We start from the raw sequence: 23217 nt of genomic DNA on the forward strand, positions 1-23217 counted from the left end.
GTAAGTGGTACAGCCAGAATTAAAACCAACTAGTCCAAGAAGCTACTTTCAAAATGATGCTTTAATGAAACAACACATGATCAATTTGAAGTTTGATTGTTTATACCCTCTTCTCCATCTTTTTCTTTTGTATTTCTTTCTGCAAATATTTAGTGAGTGACTCAAGGTTTCAGACACCACGCTGGACTCTGGAGGAGTGGCAATGAACAGGTGGTCACAACGCGCCCTCACAGTGGTTACCGTTTAGTAGGGAGAACAAGTTGGGAAATCATCACAGCACTCCATGCTTCTCCTTATGTCAGCGCTGCTCTCTGTGCCATGGGAGCAGAGAGGTGCATCCTGGGCCCAGTCTGGGGGAAGGGAGGACGGAGAAGACTGAAGCCTCTGGCAAAGGGGGATGGGGAGGGAGTGGGGAGGGAGGGAAAAGATCATACCACCCAATCCCTCAAGTACTGAAGGCAAGTATAAAACACAGCCAGACTTCATAGAAAGCCAAAAGCCAAGACCGTTCTCCTGGGGCCTTAGAGTTCCACCTCTCTGCTTCACTCTATGATTTTTCATCCTCCTGCTCTCTTTCTGCCGAGCTTTCTCTTATTTTGCGCATCTCCTTTGCTCCCTCTACCATAAATCTGGCTTGCACAAACTTGGCCTGCTGTGACTCTGACCCCAGGCCTCACTCCATATTAACCCAAACATTCACCCACCATTGGTGGATACAGTAGAGTGGCCCTCTCAACCTCCGTTCCACCCTCCTTCTTGTTGGGTAGATTAGAAAATGACATTTCCCAGACTTCTTAGCAATCAGGATCTAGACATCAGTTAGAAGCATCTGCAGGAAGGTAGATATGATGGGGAAGCTATTTTCTCTGCCCTTTTTGGGGGGGTTTCTACTAGCCTATGAGATCAGGTGATGTGAGATTTTCCTGAGGCAGCATTCGACATCTATAGCTTCTGGGAGAATGCAGTTATGGGGGTAGTTGTGTTTCAATCTGATCCCTGGATTTAAACAATGCAGTTTGAACTCATTGCTCCATTAGGTGGCCTTAGATATAAGAGCTCAGCTGATAAGTCCACTGTATATTATTCTGGGAGTCATTTCTGAATGCTTGGAATCTGACCTTTCAGGCCTTCCAATGATTTTATAAGCCCCTGATTCTCTGTGTCAAATTCCTTCCTGCTTAAAATTCCCACACAGAGCTCTGACTGATACAAAACCAGTCTCTAATTTAATTTAGAGAGAGAAGGCCCTCAAAGAGAGGATCCTGGTCCATTCTTTTGGTTCCCGGAACGTGAGAACTCTATTCATGGTTTAGTCAGTCGTGGGCAACCACAGTGAGGAGTGAGACAAGAGTGTCTAAAAGCCAATGAGGTCAAGGAGGCACTGATCAGCTAGCCTACCAGAGAGTCCAAGAAAGGACTAGACTGCAGAGCTTCGAGTGAAGAAGCAGCAGGAGACGGGCCCAGGGAAGTCAGCTGGAGCCAGACCATGCTGGGCATTTTAGGTCTCATTAAGACATTTAGACCAACCCTAAGAACAGTTGGAAGCTGGTGAAAGGTTTAAAACAACTGGAACCATTTAAGGGTCTACATTTTAGAGAAAAGCCTGGGCTGTATTATGGAAAATGGGCTTTGGGGATCAAGAATGCAGGCAGGGAGACCTGTTAGAGGTCATTGCAGCTGTCCACATGGGAGATGGGGAGGTAGTTTGGATTCAGAGAGTGACAGCGGGGATGGGAGGAAGGGAACAGATCTGAGAGATTTTTAGTAAGTACAGTCATCTGAGAAGACCTCGATCTCCCAACCATATTCATAGGGTCAGATACAAATTTTGAGGGGCCAGAAGTTTATTAAAATTGGGGTACTCCAATCTTTAAGAATATACAATTAGGTCTGAAAGTGAATATTTATTAAGATCAATTACAAATGTTTGAAAAGCAATCAAGTATTACAAACACCACACAATCCAGAAATTACCTGATACATCTCTATAATATTCCTTTCCCCCTCTTTTCTTCATAACAGAATTTTTTTTTTTGGCAATATTACTTTCTACAGAGAGAAGAGAAAGAACCCAATCTCTTCTCTAGCATGGCCCTCCTCTGTGACCCACATACTCCTGGCGCTGGGAGCCATATGACATAGACACAGGACACGGATAGACAGCCTCCAGTCCTGAGCCCCTTCATCATCATGCCACATGAGGGATAGTGTGGAAACTGTGCAGCGTGAGTTGGCACAGTATGAAGCAGGAGAATTCCTGGGAGTCCTTCCTTTACCGGGAGAGATAGCAAGAGCTTAACTACTCACCGAAGTGCCTGTGAGTCATCTAAGTGAAACCCAAACCAAATATTTTTCCAGCTTAACTGCCCCTAAACCAGATCCCAAATATCCCATGACCACTCCTATGTCACCTACACAAGGAAAAGGTGACAAAAAGGATATCAGTGTCAGAATGCAAAGAATTAGGGGTCTTCACTGATTGCAGGTAAATATATTACTTTTGCAAATTTTAAGAAAATATACGATCCTGTGAATGCATTGCTGGACCCCTCCCATGACCTTGGAAGGGCCAATGTGAGTGAGGGGCCCTGAAGCTTAAATATTGTTAGCTTTGTGATTGACCTGCCTCTGCACACGTCAAAAAGGACTCAGCTAGATGAGTTCGGGAACCAACTCCAACTTGGAGACTCTGCGGTCAAAAACAGTTCCCCAAGTCCTGCTCTGAGCTGATCCAGCCGCCCCGGGGAAACATACCTCACTGTGTATGTCTAGCAACCAAGGGACATGGCGGCCAGACCACTGCACCATTTTGCCAGAACAAAACCACTAAATCCTGTTGCTTCATGTTGCCAGCTTCTGATGCAAAACCTGGGGTGGGTGATATGTTAGGCAGAGCCCGGCCCTAGGTGTAAAGGAAGCCCCAAGAAGGGTCTTTCCAAGCTCTGTGTGGGAGACAGTCAATTTTCTATGTAGTGCCCTTCTCGCTGACCAGCAGATAGGAGACAATTAATGAAGGTGGACCAGTCTTTCAAGACAATAAAGACTGCTGTTGTCACATAGGATTGAGCAGTATTTTTCCGTCATTATGGCATAAAAAGAAGGATAACCTACAGGAAAGGCTTAGTCATTGAACAACTTTCTGTGGATGCCTCCATCCAAAGAGCATGGTAATAGTACTGAGGAAAATTTAAAAATTGGAAATATTGATAATTTGTTTGGAAAAACAGGTAATAGAATGGAGAAGGTACTCATCTTATATAGCTTAGCTCTACAAAGGCAGATGTAGGCCAAGCTAACGAATAAGACATTGCAATTTAGAGGAGGATTATAATTTGAACAGCCCCATTAATTGCCCAAATGCATCTTTGTGCAAATTACATTTTAACTTTGATTTTCTGGAAAACTTGTTTTATAAATAAACAAACTTCTGTTTAAATGAATGGGAACAGCCCACCTATAGTTGTGCAATGTATGGATTGCACAACAGTGTATGGCAGCCCTAAATTTGAAGAACTTTTCTTCAGATTTATACTTATTAGATATACAGTATTATAACAATGTTAAGAAAATATTTTTTTCAGAAAATACTTTTTACACATGATTTACCCATGATTAGAACTAGTCTAAATTCCTTATGTGACCTAAGATTACCATCCCAACGTATTTGTTATTTTCAACTTTTCCAAGTTCCCTTCTAGTCTCTATGAATACACATATATATTTTTAAAAATTATTATAGTGGTAATCAGCATGAAATGTTCTACTCTGATTTTTCCATTTAAAATAATAGAAACACTATTTTGTTACACTGCTATATTGTCTTTCTTTTAACAATTTATTTTATATAAGATGAACATATAATGAATTTAACCATACTTCTTTTGTAATTTGAGGAACTTTAATCGATATGTTATGATTAGTAATATTCTACACATTACAAAAAAGTTATATTGAAAACCTTTAGAAAAAGGAGTTATTTGGATAGTATAAACATGTAAAATAATAAATATTCTTCCAAAAAACTGATACGAAGATGAATATTTTATTGGAGGATGGCTAATTAAGACCTGAATTTGTATCTGGGTATTTTTTGTCTAAAGATTGTATTTCCCCATTTGTGTTTACACTGTAATGAACTATTTTAGGATAAAAACTCCGGAAGTACATTCTACATAAAATAGGGCAATGGGATGCACCACAGAGAAGCACCAGGGTGTAGTGGAAAGCATGTGAGTTTTGGAGTCAAACGGACTTGGACCGCTGTGCTTTGAAATGTTCTGTTCTGCAAAAGATTTGTGCAAGAATTCCTCATAACAGCTTTATTTACAATAGCCAAAACAAAACAGCCCAAGCGCCCATCAGTAGGAAAATGGATAAATAAACTGTGGTATATTTACCGATGGAATACTAGTCAGCAATAAACAGAATAAACTACTAATACACACAAACATAAGGGTGAATGTCAAAATTATGCCCAGTGAAAGAAGCCTTACACAGGAGTACATACTGTAGGATTCCATTCTATGAGGAGTGAGAACAGGGAAAGATAACCCATGTGGAAAAAATCAGAGCATTGATTGCTTCTAAGGATTAAGATGTAAATTTACTCAGAAAAGACATAAAGGAACTTTCTGGATGATGTTCATGTTCTGTACTTAGTAGAGGTTTGGAGTGTCCATATATATGTGATTTTCTGAATTTCTATAATGGTACCCTTGTATGAACATCATTGTATGTAAAATGTCTCAAAGGGGGAAAAAAAAAAGAACCTAAACAAGTATTGGACTCTACTTCATGATACACATATCAAAGTATTCCAACTTACTTGAAATGCATAAAAATTAAGATGGATCAATGGATGGATAGAGGGATTAAAATACAGATACATAGATGAAAGAGTGAGCATAGTAAAATGCTGAGTATAGAATCTAAGGTTTTCCTGTATGATTGAAAATTTTCAGGATGAAACATTGGAAAGTGTTGGGTTTTTTTGTTTGTTTTGTTTTTGATCTGGACATGTTTCAAAAACCTCTGTTTCAATTTCTGCAAAATGAAAGTAATAGTGTTTACTTCACAAAGTTGTTGCGAGGTTTAAGAAAAATCGCCCTAAAAATAGCCCTGGTATATACATAGTAGAGGTCCACAGCCTTGTGATGCTGTTTGCTTTCTCTTTCATCCCCTCTTATTTGTCTTGTCAGTTTATAAGCCATAATACATATTTTTGGATTTGGTAGCATTGCCTATGAACAGGTGGTCTGAAAAGGTATGCAGCAAAATTATTGGAATTATGGGAAATGAACTGTCCATCTGCTGATTACATATTCCTTAAGTGGAGGAATCACTTTTAACGATAGTAGTGGCTCAGACTCTATTAAGGAGGGACAGCCTGTGGTGATACTTGCTCTAAAGAGAGTACCAGACAGGAGAGAGAAACGACAAAGTGTTAGAGACAATCGTCAAATGGATTTTTTAAAACTACATAGTTATCCAGCTCACTAAATGCTCCATTTGTGAGCATTCATTTATTTATTTGTTTATTTATTTATTTGCTTGTAGAAATTTGAATGGAATGAAGTGAGGAAAAGGACTTTGTTCATACCCCTCAGCTCTGGCTGCCCATCTCTTTCTTCCCAAAGTAGTTTGCAGGGTAGGTTTTTCCATACACTGTAATCTTTTTATTTATTTATTTTTGGCTGCTTCGGGTCTTAGCTGTGGCACGTGGGATCTTTCGTTGCTGCGCGTGGGCTCTTTGATGTGGTGTGCAGGTTGCTCTCTATTTGTGGCGCATGGACTCTCTAGTTGCCGTGCATGGGCTTAGTTGCCCCATGGCATGTAGGATCTTAGTTCCCCAACTGGGGATTGAACCCGTGTCCCCTGCATTAGAAGACAGATTCTGGACCACCAGGGAAGTCCCTGCACTCATTTATTTAACACATATTTATTGAGGGTGTGCTGTATGCCTGGCACTGTGCTAAGAGCTGGAGACACAGAGATGGATGAGTGCCTGGGACAGACATATGTGCCTGCCCTCATGGAACTTACATTCTGGTCATGCTAAAGTTAGCTGGATTTATAGGGATCAGTCTGTTAGCCAGTAAATATTTACTGAGTATTCATTCTGGCCAGGCACTTGGAATATCCATAGCAAACCAAACAGAAATGGTCCACTCTGTCATGGAGCCTGCTATCTAGCAGAAAAAGGCAGATTTAGTCAAATCACTGCATGTAACTATAATAAAACTGTAACATGATAAGTGTGCAAAATACTGTGAAGGAAAAGTACAGGGTTCTTCAGGAAATTTCGGCAGGAGAATATGCCCCATTAGCCTAGGTGAAAAGAATTTTTCTCCTAAATTTTCTCTGAGTTTAAGAGAGTAAATTGAGCACAGAACAGAGCTTGGAAGAGCCAGTGGCCACATCAGGTCAACAGTGGAATGAAGAACAGAATTGGGGGCACCAGGAGCCACGTGTTCAGTCACATAATGTGCTTATTCCTTTGGATTTCACCTTGGTTTATGCCTTAGGAGCTCCTGTGTGGTTCGGCTACAGAAAGCAAAGTGAGAATGGTTGAATTGCTCTTCACCGCAGTAAGGGATTCTGGAATTAGGTTTATCTTCTACTTGGTCAAAGACTATAACAAACACCCTAACACGTCCATGGTGCCAGGAAGCTGCTGGAGACACGGGGCCTGAGATCATTAAACAAAGCAATTATACAACTGACCCACTGCAAAAACATGTCTACCAACTGAGTTCGTTGATTCCCAGCAGAGAGTAGATAGAAGCCAAGCGAATACAGAGAGCTGATGAGAAATACATGTGTCTCACAGACAAAAACTGTTGCTCCTACAATGATAACACATTCTGGAAACAAATAAAAACCAAAACATCATTGTACCACACATTCTTTAGTGGGGACAAGCTGATCTGTTGGAGTCTGAACTAAACTACTCACTTCTGAATCAAAAGGGGGTTGGGCTGTGCTTCCCTGGTGGGGCAGTGGTTGGGAGTCCGCCTGCTGATGCAGGGGACACGGGTTCGTGCCCCGGTCCGGGAAGATCCCACATGCCGCTGAGCGGCTGGGCCCGTGAGCCATGGCCGCTGAGCCTGCGCATCCGGAGCCTGTGCTCTGCAACAGGAGAGGCGACAGCAGTGAGAGGCCTGCGTACCTCAAAAAAAAAAAAAAAAAAAAGGGTGGGGTCTGGGCTATGCTTAAAGAACTGCCATTTTCCAGCACTAGCAGCAGAGACATAAACAGGTGCATAATCAATACTAGTTGAATCATCACAGGTTTGTTTCCATTTGTTGCCTGATTCCCCAAAGGATAAGAAAGATACAGAAATATCTAGTGATGAGCAAAAGTAATGTACAAATGATAAGTTAATTTAGAGCTGTGTTAGGATCCAGCCAAAATGCCAAAAGTGAGTTCTGTGTAGTTCAGCTTCTGCCTATACAAGCAAGAACTCGTTTCTCTGTCCAGAGGAACGACTAGTACCAAAGCTGTATTTCATGTCATCTTCTTAAGGTCAGGAAGGGCTGAAAGTGACGGAAACCAAGAAAATCAGAGAAGGACAAGGCTGGGAGGTTGGGATATAGGCAAGTTTATGGCATTAGACCACCTGGCTTCCTGGTCTCAGCTCTGCCACTGACTAGCTGTGATGTTTGAGGCAAGTCACTTTGCCTCCATTTTCTGCTCTGTAATATGGGTACATGCCTCACAAGTTTTTTTTTCCCCCCAAAATGAATCACTTGGTAAGACCTTTATAGAAATATACTCACAAATCAGGAAAAAAAAAAAATCTTCCTTCTCAGGCCCTGCTTTTGTTTCCGATTGGACGACACCACAGCCACACCATGGTCCACTCACTCTGGACGCTCAGAACTGGAAATGCCCCTCCTCCTACTATCAGGCTATCAGGCATTGATCTCGACAGAAGATTCAGGGTTGGTTCCTTCCTTAAAGACAGCTATGCATAAATAAACTGTGATAGTTTGCTGTAACCCCAGGGTATAAAAAGTCCAAAGAACCTGGGCATTCTGAGTTTGTGTACACTTGGTCTCAGGCCTTGATTTGTCTGACAGGCCTTGGAGAGGGAGAGTATAGACCGCACTCACCTAGGGCAAAATCAGCTTGAAACAATGAAGATGTTTCATGCTTTGTTGAATATGCTAAGTGTCACTGCTCTTGGAATAACCGTCTTGCTGAAAAACTGACACACTTTTCCTTCTGGTATGTCTTTGCCTAAATTGTTCCTCCCTGTGCAAGATTAACTAATACCATCTGTGAATATTCTTGGCCCTCACTCTCAGCCTGGGCTTGAATCTGCCTGATTCTTTTCTGTGCCTCTTTTCAAAGGTGCAGGAATACAAGAGCTGCCCCCCCCCCCCCCCAACGCCCCCAGCTAAGCGCCAAACACTGTCAGAGCTCCGGTTCCCAAGCCTGGAAATCCTTTGCTTCCAGCTCTGCATCTGAAGGCAAAAAAACAATCCTCCGGAGATTCGGCCCTCCCACTGCCTGTGATAGGCTGCTTGGAATAGCAAGAGCCTGTGTCACCGAAAAGGGCAAAGCTTTCGGAAATAGAAACAAAGTTGGTCACAAATCACATTGGCTTTGCCCGAAGTTTTTTTTCACCTTTCTTTAGCATGCGACCATGGGGAAAGTGACCGCTCGTGTCAGTGGGGGAAGTCAGGGTGGTTTAGTGCCCAGGGAACGGCTGTAACTTCTACGTGACCATGGTACCTGTTGAAAACGCAGAGGCCCCCAGTCTGCTGAAACCGAAGGGGCCAGCAGCCGAGACTGATGGCAGCGACAGAGACAGCGGCGGCCGGCATCCTCCCTGGGCGAGAGGTAAAGCGAGGCTGCAGGGCTCGGGGACCGCGAGAGGAACGAGCTGGGCGCGTGTCTCACTGTGTGTGTGTGTGTGTGTGTGTGTGTGTGTGTGTGTGTGTGTGTGTGTGTGTGTGTGTGTGTGTGTGTGTGTGTGTGTGTGTGTGTGTGTGTGTGCGCGCGCGCGCGCGCGCACGTAAGCGTGCTAGGTGCCTGGAGACGAGGGGACAGGATCTGCTGGGAGGAGTGACAAGGAACTCTGATGTGAAGGTTGAAGTCCCACTACTCATAAGCTGGGTGCCCTCCGCCGTGTTGACGGTATGATGTATAAATATTTTTCATATTGGAGAAATTGACTGGCAAGATAATCACACGTGTAAACACACCCACACACACCCCCGCATACACACACTTTTTCATTTATTGTCACAAATGGATAATCTGTAACAATTGGACATTATAACCACCATTCCAAAAATCAGCATTTTAAGGAAGCTTCATAAAATTATTAGTTATATAATGAATAAATACAACTTTCTTTTTAAGTTCCCAGCATCTGTTTGTAATGAATTTGAGCATTATTTACAGCCTAACACCTCTGCTTCGTCGCTCCTGCTTTCTTTAAAACTGGCCTTTCAGGCTGAGGTTTGTTTCATACTTTTCCTTGCGGAGGTGAAATTTGGAAAAGTTTTAATTCATTTCAGTTATCTTTGCTAAACCAAATGCCTTTCTTCACTCCCACATTTACAATTTTCACAAACACATTGCACACTTCTAATTGCCTTTTCCTCTTCAGTTAGTTTGTTCTCAAAGGAATAGGAACTAATCGTAATATGAAATGAAATCAAACACAAATACTGCCCTTCTTCCCACCGCTTCCCTCAGCTCTGCTCCCTCTAATCATATAATACATTCCCACCCCATATATTGGAATTTCATGCATAACCAAAAACACTAAATGATATGAAAGGCATTTTATCTTTCACCTTGGGATGGATCTGTGTACTTATGTTTGCACAGCGGGTTTGATGATCCTGGAATTGAATCCACAACCCCTCTCAAGGAGGAACTGAGCGGCCCCTCCTTGGGAACTGAGACCCTCTCCTTATCCCCTGCCCTCTCCCTGCTCAGCCTTCCCTGCTTCCCTCCTTCTAGTCAAGAATGAATATCTGGGGTCACCTTACACTATGTCTCAGCCCTCTCTTCAGCAGAGCTGTCCCTTTGTCTAAGTGTGATCTTTGGTTCCTAAGTCTAAGAGGAGACAAAAGAAACTTGTATTCAGGGGTAAAGAGAAAGAGTGGCAAAGTTCTTCTCTCTGAATTCCGGCAAGATTGAGCTCTAGGGTGAGCTGAGGTGGTGATATTGACAAAAGGGTTAACTAGATAGGGTCACTGATAAATGTCACAAAGAAGATGAAAAGAAATTTGTCCTGGAGGGGCCTCCATGGTAACAATAAAAAATGGACTATTTAGTTTTGATATGTCTTTGAAAGCACAGTGTACTACTCTTAATAGGTTAAATTGCCCAAGTTCACAGTGATCCCAAAGGAAGGTAACAGGTATGTGTGCTTGTAAAGGTTGAATACACACACAAAATTCAATTTATAGTGCAACTGTTTATGCCATTGAAAAGAAATGATAAATGAACAAATACCATAAATTATCTTTTACATTTAATTTTAAATGAACCTTTATCGTGTAGAAGAGGAAACCTAAATGTTTTTCTTAAATCCTTAATTAATACAGCTTTGATGGGTGCTGTATGTCGTTTATATTTAGACAAATACAAACCTTTTATTATTACTTTTGTAAGTTTTCATAAATTATCTTAAGCTTTCTTGGTACCCAAAGGCATTATACAGATCTATGTGTATAATGAATCCATAGTACGGACTTGCTCTATGGTTTTGACAAGTTATTTCACCTCTCCAACTGGGATTGTATTTTTGTATGATTTACGAAGATGTTGAGGTTTAATGAAATATTTGACAAATACTCCTTTCAACTTCTTTATGTTTTAAACTTCCATAGTTTCATCCAGGAAATTCTGAGTATTTAAAACATGCTTAAATTATCCTACTTTTCCTGCATTTGAAGGTTGTTCTTCAATACAGCAAGTTGTTCTATATTCCTAGATGAAAAAATTAACGTGCAAAGAGGAATGAGTTATACAACCCAGGACAAGGTCATTAAAACATTTGAGATATTGAAAAATGAAACAAAACAAAAACCTTAATCTCTTTGATTGTACCCCCTTAATGTTATTGTGAGTAATGAAAAGTGTTGGCAGGTTTTCCTTGGCTAACCCCTCTAAACTGGAAAGAATGCTCTGTTTCAATGGCTAGAAGCTAATGAATTTAAATTCGTTTTCAAAAAGCTATGGCTCAAAGTGGGTACATTTTTAGTAAACCTTTTAGTGTTCATAGACACGTTATAATTGACCTTGTAGGGCAGGTTGAGCTCAATTTTAAATCTCGCTACCTCGAGCCAACAACAGATATAGGTGAGGTGAGGAACATGGACTGCTGGGGCATCTTACACAAGGAGAGCATGAGTCCAGAAGATGTGTGGTTGGCCCACGTTCACGCGGTGGCTGATCAAAGCTGACCCTGGTGGCCTGTGGCCCAGGGGGCCTGCTCCTTCATCTCAGGATCTGGGTCTCCCAGGCTCTTCTAATTCATGATTCAAACAACTGGCTAGGAGGAGGGTTTCCTTAAGTCCCCCATTACCCCACCAGCGCTGCATTTTCCTCTCAGATCTGCCCAAAAGGTCAGAAACCAAGAACAATATTCACCGTATGAGTGTCGGTTCTCCGCGCTGCAGATCCAGCTGCCGAAAGCAGTGGAACCCAGATCGCTAGAACTAGACTCCGAACCAGCTGAGATTTAAGAAATGCACACTTCTGCTAATGAGGTGAATACCCTATGGCAGTTGTTCTCAAACTTGTTTAAAGCTGTGAACTCCTTTTTGCAAATGGAAGCTGAGTAGGTGGTCAGTATGTTAAGACAAGTAAACGTGGTGCCTCTTTAGTGGAAAGGGGAGAGGTGGAGAAAGAAGGACCTGCAGCCTGGCTGCTTCCCTGCTCCTCTCTCATCCCTTGTGGCCCTGAGCCGGCTCCTGGGTCAGCATCACATTAGCAAACCTCAGGTCCATCACCACTCCGGTTATGCAGGCCGTGTTTTTGAGGTTGGGGCATATTTCCTGTGCTCCTGCTGTGAGCCTTGGGCTCTCAGGATTAGCCTAAAACAGACCCTCTTGAATTGAGTCAGGTCTGGCTTTCTCAGGCTTCCTCAGGCAGCCCAAGGGGAAGTCTACTTGTAAGACAGACTGAGGAGACTTTGGGGAACAAACATCACAGGGGGAGAGAAGGTCAGACTGACCAGCTTGACCTGTTCACAGAGCTTTGGCTGTGAGACCAACAGACTGGTCACATTGGGAAGACCCAGGCCTTGGCCATTCCCATTTTTCCAGGCTTTCCATATATTAAAAAGTGACATCTGAAACTAATATAATATTGTAAATCAGCTATACCTTAAAAAAAAGCAGAGATAAAAATTTTAATAAAATCTATACAGTATTAAGTATCAAAAGAAAAAGTGACAAAACTCTTGACAAAAATCGTGTCCTTAAAAACATGTGCATTTAACAAATTGATGGCAGTTACAGCAGCAAAAAAAAATGTTGTGTAGCTTGATATTCCCAAGGAAATGACGGAATTTATAGACACTTGAATTTATGAGGGACAATAGATTTTTCTTGACTGGAAGTAAGACCAGATTTAAAGATAACCATCTCCCCTTTCTCTTCAGTCAGCTTATCTCTGGGGCTGTACATTAACCTCACTTGGAAATCATATCAAAAGTCTAAATTTGAGGCTTTTTGTGACAGTGAGGCATGGGCAAATGGCTTCTCTGGGATCTCAGAAGGGAGAGGCTCTAAATAAACATGGCGGGAGCTGTTTCACCGCCAACTCTGGGTGGTGTTTGGCTCGCGCAGCAGGGCTCTTTTCCTTTCTAATATCACATCACAGAGAGAGCAGAGAGATTGCCGCTTGCCACAAACCACCTCTAGGCTGCTGCAGCAAAAGGCATGTATTGTGAGTGCCTGTGTTGGCAGGGCCTGGCAGACAAGGCCAGCCCAAGGAGCCACCAACAGTGCCATTGACCCAGAGGGCCTGAAATTACCCAGCAAACACCAGCATGCCTGAACAGGTTTTATAGCCAATGACTCTTCCGATAGGTCAGTGCCTCTGTCCAGTTGTTAAATATTTTAAACATTACCCTTCTGTCCGGTAACATTGCCAGCGGGACCTGAGTGGCTGCGTTCTTAGGAAAGAGACTGGTGGTAGCTGGTGGGACCCTACTGTGATCCCTCAGGTATGTTTTTTGTGAATTCTCAAGGAGGTGCTTTTCAGTGGTCTAGACTTTGTAGAAGCTGATAAAAACACAACTCAAAATACAATGAGTCCACCCTGGAACTGCCTGCGGAAACTCCAATTTACACCTATGTATCTGAGGTGAATCTGAAGATGCAGTCTTTCGTTGCTGTAGATGTGTGGTATGGTATTTTTCATTCAAGAATACTTAGTTCTTCAACCTGGCTTCATCGCCTCATCTCACTAGGAGGAACTGAAGTATAATACTGTTTAGCCTCAGGGTTCAAAAAGTTCTAAAAGCTCCAAACAGGCCTGCATGGGTGTGGAATTAGCTTTGGGCTTTTAAAGGTTTGAAGCAGCTTTTTATTCAGGTTGTATGAGCAAGAACTGGCTTTATAAGATTCTTAAATTGAACGGAGTCGGGACTCCCAAGTTCAACTTTTTTCTCATGAAGTCTTCCCCAAGAGGATGAGTTAGTGAATAAAATAAGGCAATGAGGGTTTCCCTGGTGGCGCAGTGGTTGAGAGTCCGCCTGCCGACGCAGGGGACACGATTTCGTGCCCCGGTCTGGGAAGATCCCACATGCCGCGGAGCGGCTGCGCCCGTGAGCCATGGCCACTGAGCCTGTGCGTCCGGAGCCTGTGCTCTGCAAGGGGAGAGGCCACAGCAGTGAGAGAACCGCGTACCGCAAAAAAAAAAAAAGGCAATGAAAGCCACGTGAAAGTACACCAAGTCACGGTGGTAAGAAAGGAGAAAAGCTGAAATGTGCTTCTTCCCAAGGAGCTATTTGACCAAATACCAAATGAGAATAATTTCCCATCCCATCTTCCCTCAAAAAGTACCCAATCTCTGGGACTTCCCTGGTGGTCCAGTGGTTAGGACTCTGCGCTTTCACTGCTCAGGGCCCGAGTTCAGTCCCTGGTCAGGAAACTAAGATCCCACAAGCTGTGCGGAACAGCCATACAAAAAAAAAAAAAAGGCACAGAACCTGAAATCCCTCCAAGTATCTCCCAGATGAAATGTTAAGCCAAATATATTACTTCCATAGTAAATCATAGATTCACATGGGTTTTGTTTCTATTTTATTTTGTTCTGTTTTGGCTCCTTGGTATTACTTCTCTTCCTGCGTCGCAGCACATTCATTTCTGCATTTGCACAATGGCTATGCTTCAGGGATATACTAATTTTTCTATACAATTTAGGTAGAAGTAATAAGACAAATAATTTATCACATTATTCTCATTTTAGGAGTTTTCATTCTTTTTGAGCATGACTCACTGTATACTGTTGTACCAAAATATCAGGGAGAAAAGCAGTCCTTTGTTTGACTTACAGGAGTATTTTTTTTTCCCTTAAGTAAATCAAGGGTTATTAAACTTTAAACTGGTAAATTGTGCTTCCCTTGGAAGTAATTGTTTCTCAAAAACATTCATGACACAGGTCTGCCTGGCATTACTAGGCTCTGGGGCTGTTAGCTACAACCATATTATTTTATTTATATTATTATTATTTTTTATAATGTATTGCTCCTGCATGCACCTGTTTCCCACACGTTGTGGAATTTGGGAGCCATGTGCAATGCTAATTTAGATGTGACATCTCAGCCTCAGATGTGCAAGGTTTTTTAAGAATAGGGGAGGTAATTCCCTGGCAGTCCAGTGGTTAAGACTCCACCCTTCCACTGCAGGGACAAGGGTTCGATCCCTGGTCAGGGAACTCAAAATCCTGCATGCCGCGTGACGTGGCCAAAAAACAAAAGTAAAATAAATAAAATAAAATAGAGAAGTGAAGAAAAAGGAATAGGGGAAAAAGTTGTAATTTTAATCAGTTGGTATCGTGAAAGAACATCCGTAAGCTAATGAATATTTCATTTCTGTTGGGACACAAAATTGTGGAAAGCCCAAGGCAAAAATCACAGGAAGAGTTTTTAATGACATAAGCCCAATTGTGTAGATATTGCCAAAAACAGAGGAATTCAAGAATTTATGAAAAGGCAGAATTGTTATGCTGGAAGCAAGGTATCACTTTACTTCCTTTGCTATCAGTAAGAGACTGTTTCAAAGTTCTACTTCAGTGTTATGGAGATTTTCCCCCATAGACTCAGACTAAACAGATCTTTGTTGAATGATTTTTGTAGGCAACCCAATGAGGTAATATTACCCCCCAGTTCACAGATAAGGAAACTGAGGCTAAGAGAGCAACAGTTAGCATTTACCAAGCACTTACCAGCATGCACCAGCCACTCATCTATCTCATTTATTCTCATAACAACTTTATGAGTTATGTAATATTATCTTTATTTTAGGAATGAGGATGCAGAGGAACAGAAAAATTAAGGGACGTGTCAGGGTCTAGCTGGTAACTAACCAGACGCTCTGATTCCAGATTGTACCTTCAGCATTCAGCCAAGGTACCTCTGGGAGAGAAGCAAAGTGACTTGCTCCATGTAGCATGGATAATAGCCCAGAGATCCAAGCCTCAGTATCCTAAATCCAAGCCAGGGTTTTGCCCACTTGAATGATAATACCATCCAGCACCAATGTTTCTACTGCCTGGTCTGTTCCATGATCTGATCTGTGAATTTGGGTACCCAGTATACGCCTTTCAGAACTTTTTTGCATTCTGTTTTAGCTATTCTCTGATTTTCCATGTGACATGTCTTTTTCTATAAGATTATAAATTCCCAGATAAAATATATATTCTTGTACTTATCAGAGCTCTGAGCTAACTGCAAGTGTTTAGAAAGTACTGTGTAGCTCATAAGAGGGAGGAATTATGCCTTTTCCTCTGTATTTCCATTAGGGATCACATGCAAATGGCACAAGTACAGCCATCTTGTAACCTAGGAAATGTGTCAGCACTGTGATTGGATTGACCACCGTGCTGATTGCACTGTCCATATAGTTGAAACTGTTTGCCATCTGTGTCCAAGACAGTACTGCCATGGAGTACATGCTTAATTGTTAAATCAGTGAGTGAGTGAAGAAGTGTTGGTTGAGCTGAACTAAAAAGCATTTAATTCTGCAATACTTATTGACCACCTACTGTGTGAGACCACCTACTGTGTGAGAGGTACAGTGTTGGATACTTCACAGTAAAAAAAAAAAAGATATCTAAGACATTATCCAGGTCCATAAGTTTTACCAAGTCATCAGAGACATAAGAGTCTAAATAATGACAAGACAATCATTTAGCAAATATTGAGTGTCTCCTAGAAATCAGACATGATGCTAGACCCTGGGTCCAATGGTGAACCAGTGACATTCATGCGATGCAAATACTTACTAACAATTGGTGATGAGAGAGAAGAGATCAGGAAACCTACAAGGGAGGAGGTGGTCAGACACCTAATGCCACAGTAGAGCACAGGGGGCAGCTCAGCCAGTTTTTGAAGGATCCTGGAAGACAGTATGGCTAAGCTGAGTCAAAGTATCACTGAGGCCAATAGATTTACAGAGAGAATTCTAAGCAGAGAAGATAGCTTGTATACAAGCTGTGTACAAGCACATTCAGGGAACTATGAATATTTTTGTCTGATGAAAGCACAGAGTTCAAAGCAGGAGAAAGAGGGTTATGAAAACATCTGAAGGTGTAAGTAGGGACCATGTTATGAAACCTTTGTGTGATAAGTATCATGAAAGGAGGAATTCTTCGGAAGAGATCCTACTGGTTTATAGAAATCAAGAAAAGTTTCTGAAAGTGATGATAGTGGTGAAAGAATTAGGGAATCTTGGAAAGCTCCACCTGCATGGCTGTAAATCCTTCAGCTCTATGGGATCACCATTCCTTTAATATTTAAACAAAGTAGCTCCAGCCCCCATAACGTTATTTCCACACGCCCTCCACCTTGCTCAAAGCCTGCCCTTGCTCTTCTGCCCTCACCCATCCTCAAACACACCCAGTACACCTTAGGAGTCTTGCGGTTTCTGATCACTTTTTTTTTTTTTTTTTTGCGGTACGCGGGCCTCTCACTGCTGTGGCCTCTCCCGTTGCGGAGCACAGGCTCCGGACGCGCAGGCTCAGCGGCCATGGCTCACGGGCCCAGCCGCTCCGCGGCATGTGGGATCTTCCCGGACCGGGGCACGAGCCCGCGTCCCCTGCATGGGCAGGCGGACTCTCAACTACTGTGCCACCAGGGAAGCCCTCTGATCACTTTTTGCACCAACTTCCTGTTTCCCCTGGATTTTTGCCCTTCAGTTCCTGCAGCTTGTCTTTTCTCTTATCCCTGCTCCAATCCATGCGTGGATTACAGCCCTTTTCCTTCATATACTCAAATCCCATTCACACAAGTTCTTTGTCGATTCTTACTGACAAGTTGAAGAGAGCTATAGTGCAATTAAATATTAGGTGGCCCCATTCATAAAATTCTCCTGTCAAATCCACCACAGGAAATTTCTTGTAAACCAACTTTCCTAAAAGCTACAGGCCTCTTGCACTACTGTTCCCTTGTCTTCATTCCCCATCCCCCAGAACTTGACAAACTCTCCTGACCTTTTCTTTCATTTATCTTGTTTCTGGGTTCTGTTGGCCATTCTTTCTTTTCTTTTTTTTCTTTTTTTTTTGCGGTACGCGGGCCTCTCACTGTTGTGGCCTCTCCCGTTGTGGAGCACAGGCTCCGGACGCGCAGGCTCAGCGGCCATGGCTCATGGGCCCAGCCGCTCAGCGGCATGTGGGATCTTCCCGGACCGGGGCACGAACCCGTGTCCCCTGCATCGGCAGGTGGACTCTCAACCACTGCGCCACCAGGGAAGCCCTAGGCCATTATTTCTTGATCTCTCTCTCTCTCTCTCTCTCCCTCTCTCTCTCTCTCTCTCTCTCTCTCTTTCTCACACACACACACACACTCACACACACAGACACACACACACACACACACACACACGAAAATTCTTGCTTCTTGGCCTTTTCTCCTGTTCTCCCTCTCTCTCCCATAGCCCACCACTGTATTACTAACATGACGCATGGGCTTTCCCCTTGACCCTGAGGTGGCCATCTAGGTATTCATTTTTAGTAAATAAAGTGCTCTTCCTAAGAACTTTACATCCACAGGCTTTACAATATTATTTTTTCTGCATTTCATTTCCTTAACTAAAGAATTTTTAAAGCACTGAGCGTGATTCTCAACCATTTTTGAGTACCTGGACTCCTTTTTTAAATTGAAAAACCTGGACTCCTTTATTTATTTATTTTAATTAATTAATTAATTAATTTTTATTTTTGGCTGCATTGGATCTTCGTTGCTGCACGCGGGCTTTCTCTAGTTGCGGCAAGCGGGGGCTACTCTTTGTTGCAGTGTGCGGGCTTCTCATTGCGGTGGCTTCTCTTGTTGCGGAGCACGGGCTCTAGGCATGCAGGCTTCAGCAGTTGTGGCACGTGGGCTCAGTAGTTGTGGCTCGTGGGCTCTAGAGCACAGGCTCAGTAGTTGTGGCGCACGGGCTTAGTTGCTCTGTGGCATGTGGGATCTTCCCAGACCAGGGCTCAAACCGGTGTCCCCTGCATTGGTAGGTGGATTCTTAACCACTGCACCATCAGGGAAGTCCTAGACTCCTTTTTAAATAGAAAAACAACTTCAAATTCTCACATAATAGTTTTCACAGTTTTATATTTATTGATTAGAAAATATAGAATGACAGAAAGCTACTCTGCATTCACTCGCACTTTGAATTAAGACCTTTTTTTCAGTCACATCTACATATGTATGAAATCTTGAAGTACAAATATGTATGTTACTATTTTTCCCAATGTTTAATAATCATTGATGGGATGAGGGTCCTTTCTGAAGACTTTGCCAATTTTCAAAAGTCCCTCGCTCACCGCAACTCACACACGCTGAAAATCTCTGGAGACATGAGGCCTCTGGGTAAAATGGCTGCTGGTTTGTTCTCCAGATTCACCCCCTCTTAACTATCTATTGAAAATCCCCTTGAAAAGATGAAAAGAGATGCAAAATTACAATAGAATTAAAGCCAGATATATTCATCAATGAGTTAGAACTTACCCCTAAATAAAATGCAAATATGGGCCTAATGTATAAACTAGGGCGGTAATATTTTAGCTCTCCACAAACTCTCACTCAGCACCCCTAATGAGAGAATTTTCATCAATCAAAGGATGACATCTCCACAGACTCCCCCGGAGCTGCTTTTTCGGAGGGTCAGAAGGTTTTGCTCCATAGTCCAATTCCTCCCACCCTATCCTGTCACCATCACTTCTCTTTCTATATCTCTTAAGGGCTACAATTTTCAAGATTTCAGCAACTCTGGCTGGCTCGTTGCATTCTAGAATGTGAAATCAGTGTTAAGAAGAGAAAAAGTCTAAATGAGCCGCTGGAATGGTACATTCTAGAAGTTGTAATTTTGCATGTATTGTTTATGACAAGCAAAAAATGAGAGTCTGTTCATAGTCAGGGGACCAAAAAGTGGAAGAAAAAAAATTCCTTTCTCAATCCAGTGGGGTCACTCCAGAAAAATAACTTCCAGACATCAGAAATTTGGCTAGCAGCTGTGCACATCAACTGCTTCTTCAAGTCTAACTACGAGAGTTTCCAACTGCAGCTGGGTGGCTAGACTAAGGTGTGTCAGACACTGAAAACCCAACAGCTTTTCCAACTTCCTTCTTATTTCTTGGTCTTTCCCATCTGGAGAACTAGAAGATTCAGATACTCACTTAGTCTCTCTTGCAGCCAAGTTTGACTGTGGAACTCACTAGTTCTGGTCAACGAGACACTAGGGCAAGTCTTCGTAGGGGAGGAAAAAGTTTTCCTCAACCTTTTTAGGGCCTGTGGCTGAGTCCGAAAATTAAACTGACAAAGACTAACAGAAAAGCATCCATATTTATTTAATATAAGTTTTATGTGACATGGAAACCTTCATAAGGAAATAAAGACCCAAAGACATGACTAAGCCTGAGTATTTTTATGCTAGATTTGATGAACAGTGGACAGTCATGAAAATATGACAGGTCAAGGAGTATGAGGTAAGTGTAGTGAGCCAGGGGAAACTTAGCAAGCCTGTTTGTTTGAATTCTTCTTGGTGCCCCTTTGTCTTCTGAGATAAGGATGTTCTTTTCCTCTAGGTATAACAGAGAGCACCTCTCACATGAGGGTTTTATGACCTGCTTCGGGGGGAAGGGCAGGGGGAAGGCTAGAGCCACCTTCCTGTAACTGGCATTTTCTCAGATTCCTTCAGCTTAAAATATTCAATATGCCAAGGGGTTGTATTTTGGGGTAGCATGTCCTGAACCCCATCATCTTCCAAGGTGCTTCTGAAAAGTTCCTTCCCTGATAAAAGGAAAGAGGCACATGGGAATAACCCCTTGCCCTAAGCCTTCTTCCATTGTCTGCTGCCTTTGAGTCTGGTTGTGAAAGCGTCTAATATCTAGAGCTGTGACAGCCACCTTGCACATACGGTGACAGATTGGGGACAAAAGCCAACCCTCTGAGGAGGCAGGAACAGAAGGATTCATAGAGTGTGAATCCTTGTAGACACCAAATTCAACTTGGTCTTCTCACAAAGTAAACAGTAAATGCCCATGTTTTGCAGGTTTTTGGTTTCCTGCCATCAAAAATATCATAAATGATTTGGGGGCTGGGTAAAGAGAATGTGGCAATCTGGTTATTGTCAGGCACATTTTAAATACAAAGGCAAAGCATGCGTTTTAAGATTTCTCTTTACAGGAAACAAATACATTTTGGACAGCATCTGATTTCTGTTCTCTATAATTAAAAAAAAAGTGGACTCTGTGGAAAAAAGAGATGCACGACAACATCTGGTGATAAGAGTAAATTGAGGTGAAGATGGAACTAGCTGAGATCAGAGATGCTAATAGACCTAATATGAGATGTGTAAAGTGTCAGAGTCTAAAACTGCAAGAGCAGAATTATTATCTGAAATCTGTGATTCAGAGGATAAATAAGAGAAGCTATTCTAGGATGTACATAAAAAGAACAATAAGATAGAGATGAGGAAATGAATATATTTAGCTAACATATAAATTATTATTCCAAAACAAATGGGAAGGAAAAACCCCTCAAAATACTAGAGGAAATCTTTTCTGAGTAGGAGAACTCAACCAGTAGCAAAAAAAATTTAGAAGAAACAAGTACTCTGACTTGTCCTGGTGCAAGTTTCAAATTGAAGGAAAGATGAAAGAGAGGAAGGAAAGAAAGAAAAGAATGAAAGTCCTACAAGGAATCAGGCAGAAAAGGAGTGTTAACAACAGAGCAAAATGCAGGGAAGTGTCCTTACGCCCCCTCTTTATACCTCCCCAGTCAACAGAATTTGGAGAAGATTAGTTTCAGAAAAGTGTGTCTGTGAAAGTACTACCTGGGGTTGGAAAAATAAAAGGAAAGAAAGTAAAGTTCCCACCTTTTTGTCCTAGAAAGTCCAAATAGTAGGTATAGAGGAAGGCCACATTTTCTGTTGTTCTGAGTTCCATTGCATGTTAAAGAGAGGATGGGGGTACGGAGAGAGGTGGGGGGAGGGTGGTTAGATAAAGGATAGTGCCCAATATTTACCATCACAGGGAGCACCACACATGGTCCAAGTCCAAGAGGGAGCATCTGGAACTTTTGACAGCTGTTGGAAACACCATACCACAACACCACACTCTCCTCTCACCCTCTGAACAAGGGAGCTATCTGATTAAGCCAGCGCTGTCCTTCCCGGGCATCCAATAGCCTCTGCAGAGCTCTGGCATCAGGTCCTGTGTGGACCCCCCCATACAGACTCTACTCTCAAGGGACTCCCAATCTAAGCAGGAGACAGACTAACCCAGAGTGCTGTAAGGCCCTGGACACAAAGGCAGAAGAGAGAAGAGAGATTAATGCTAACCAGAGAGGCAGTCTGGAAGATTTTGTAGAGGGGGGATATTTGAGCCGGATCTTCAGAGACTCAGGTTTCCCTAGGCTGTGAAGGAGGGAGGCCAGATGTGCCACGTGCTGTAAATGAGGGACAACAGCATGAAGAGAAACACAAGTCTGGGAAAGGGCAGGCATTTTCCAGAAACAACCAGTGGTGCAGAAGGCCTGAGAATTGTGCCTGAAGACTGTTGTTGGGACATGAAAACTGGGTCCCCAGAAAGCAGACTGCTAAACATGGAATCTGAGTGACTAGTGAACAAGCCTGTGCATGGGGCTGACATTAAATAAAACATAAATATACGAGTGACAGTGGAACACTTTAGAGTCCCTGCAAATGGTGCCACATTAACTGGCTAATAACAGTGCTGAAAGCGCTATAGAAATACTGATTGCATGTTGTTCAGATGCTAAGCATTTATGTAAATATAAAGTTCCAGCTGCTAACCCTTAAGTCATACTAGGTATTAACCTTAGTCTGTTGACCAACCATGGGGAAGAGAGGACCAAGGATTGGCATTTGCGTGCTGTTACCATTCATTCATTTATTTATTCACTCAACAGATATTTATTGAGGATTGACCTTGTGCCAAAGACTAGAGGTAAGAATACAGATGTAAAGAAAGCAGGGTTTGGGGACTTCCTTGGTGGTGCAGTGGTTAAAACTCCATGCTCCCAATACAGGGGGCCTGGGTTCGATCCCTGGTCAGGGAACTAGATCCCACATGCATGCTGCAATTAAGAGTTCGCATGCCACAACTAAGGAGCCCTAGAGCTGCAACTAAGGAGCCCGCCTGCAGCAACTGAGACCCAGCGCAACCAAATAAATAAATAAAAATAATAATAAAAAAAAGAAAGTGGGGTCTTGCCTTCAAGGTCTCTCTGTGTAAGAGGGGAAGACAAACAGGTCAATAAATGAGTGACAGAAGTATACCTTCATATACCTGAAACCCTACATTCTGTGCACAGCAGGAGTGCAGAGGGGCTAGGGTGGGACAGCAGAAGGTGGCAGAGCAGGGTAGTCATCATGGGGGAGGTGGCACTTGAAATGACTCTTGAATGATGGGTTGGGATTAAAGGTATTCAGAGGGAAGTAGCAAAGAAAGAGGAGAACACAAATGCAAGGCCATTTGGGGGCCACTGCAAGTTTTTCTCAAGCA

At 42.6% G+C, this 23217-nt stretch overlaps 1 protein-coding gene across 1 annotated transcript in view; it reads left to right on the forward strand.

The window, feature by feature from the left end:
* Positions 1-8533: 8533 nt before the first annotated feature.
* SLC2A12 (solute carrier family 2 member 12) overlaps positions 8534-23217 on the forward strand; it is a 56591-nt gene continuing 41907 nt past the window's right edge. Inside the window, exon 1 of the mRNA XM_067702039.1 lies at positions 8534-8847. Within this exon, the coding sequence (XP_067558140.1) occupies positions 8733-8847 (115 nt within the window). The 5' untranslated portion in view covers positions 8534-8732. The remainder of the gene's footprint in view (positions 8848-23217) is intronic.

This window comes from Pseudorca crassidens, chromosome 13 (genome assembly GCF_039906515.1).
Source record: "Pseudorca crassidens isolate mPseCra1 chromosome 13, mPseCra1.hap1, whole genome shotgun sequence".
NCBI classification, from domain to species: Eukaryota; Metazoa; Chordata; class Mammalia; order Artiodactyla; family Delphinidae; genus Pseudorca; species Pseudorca crassidens.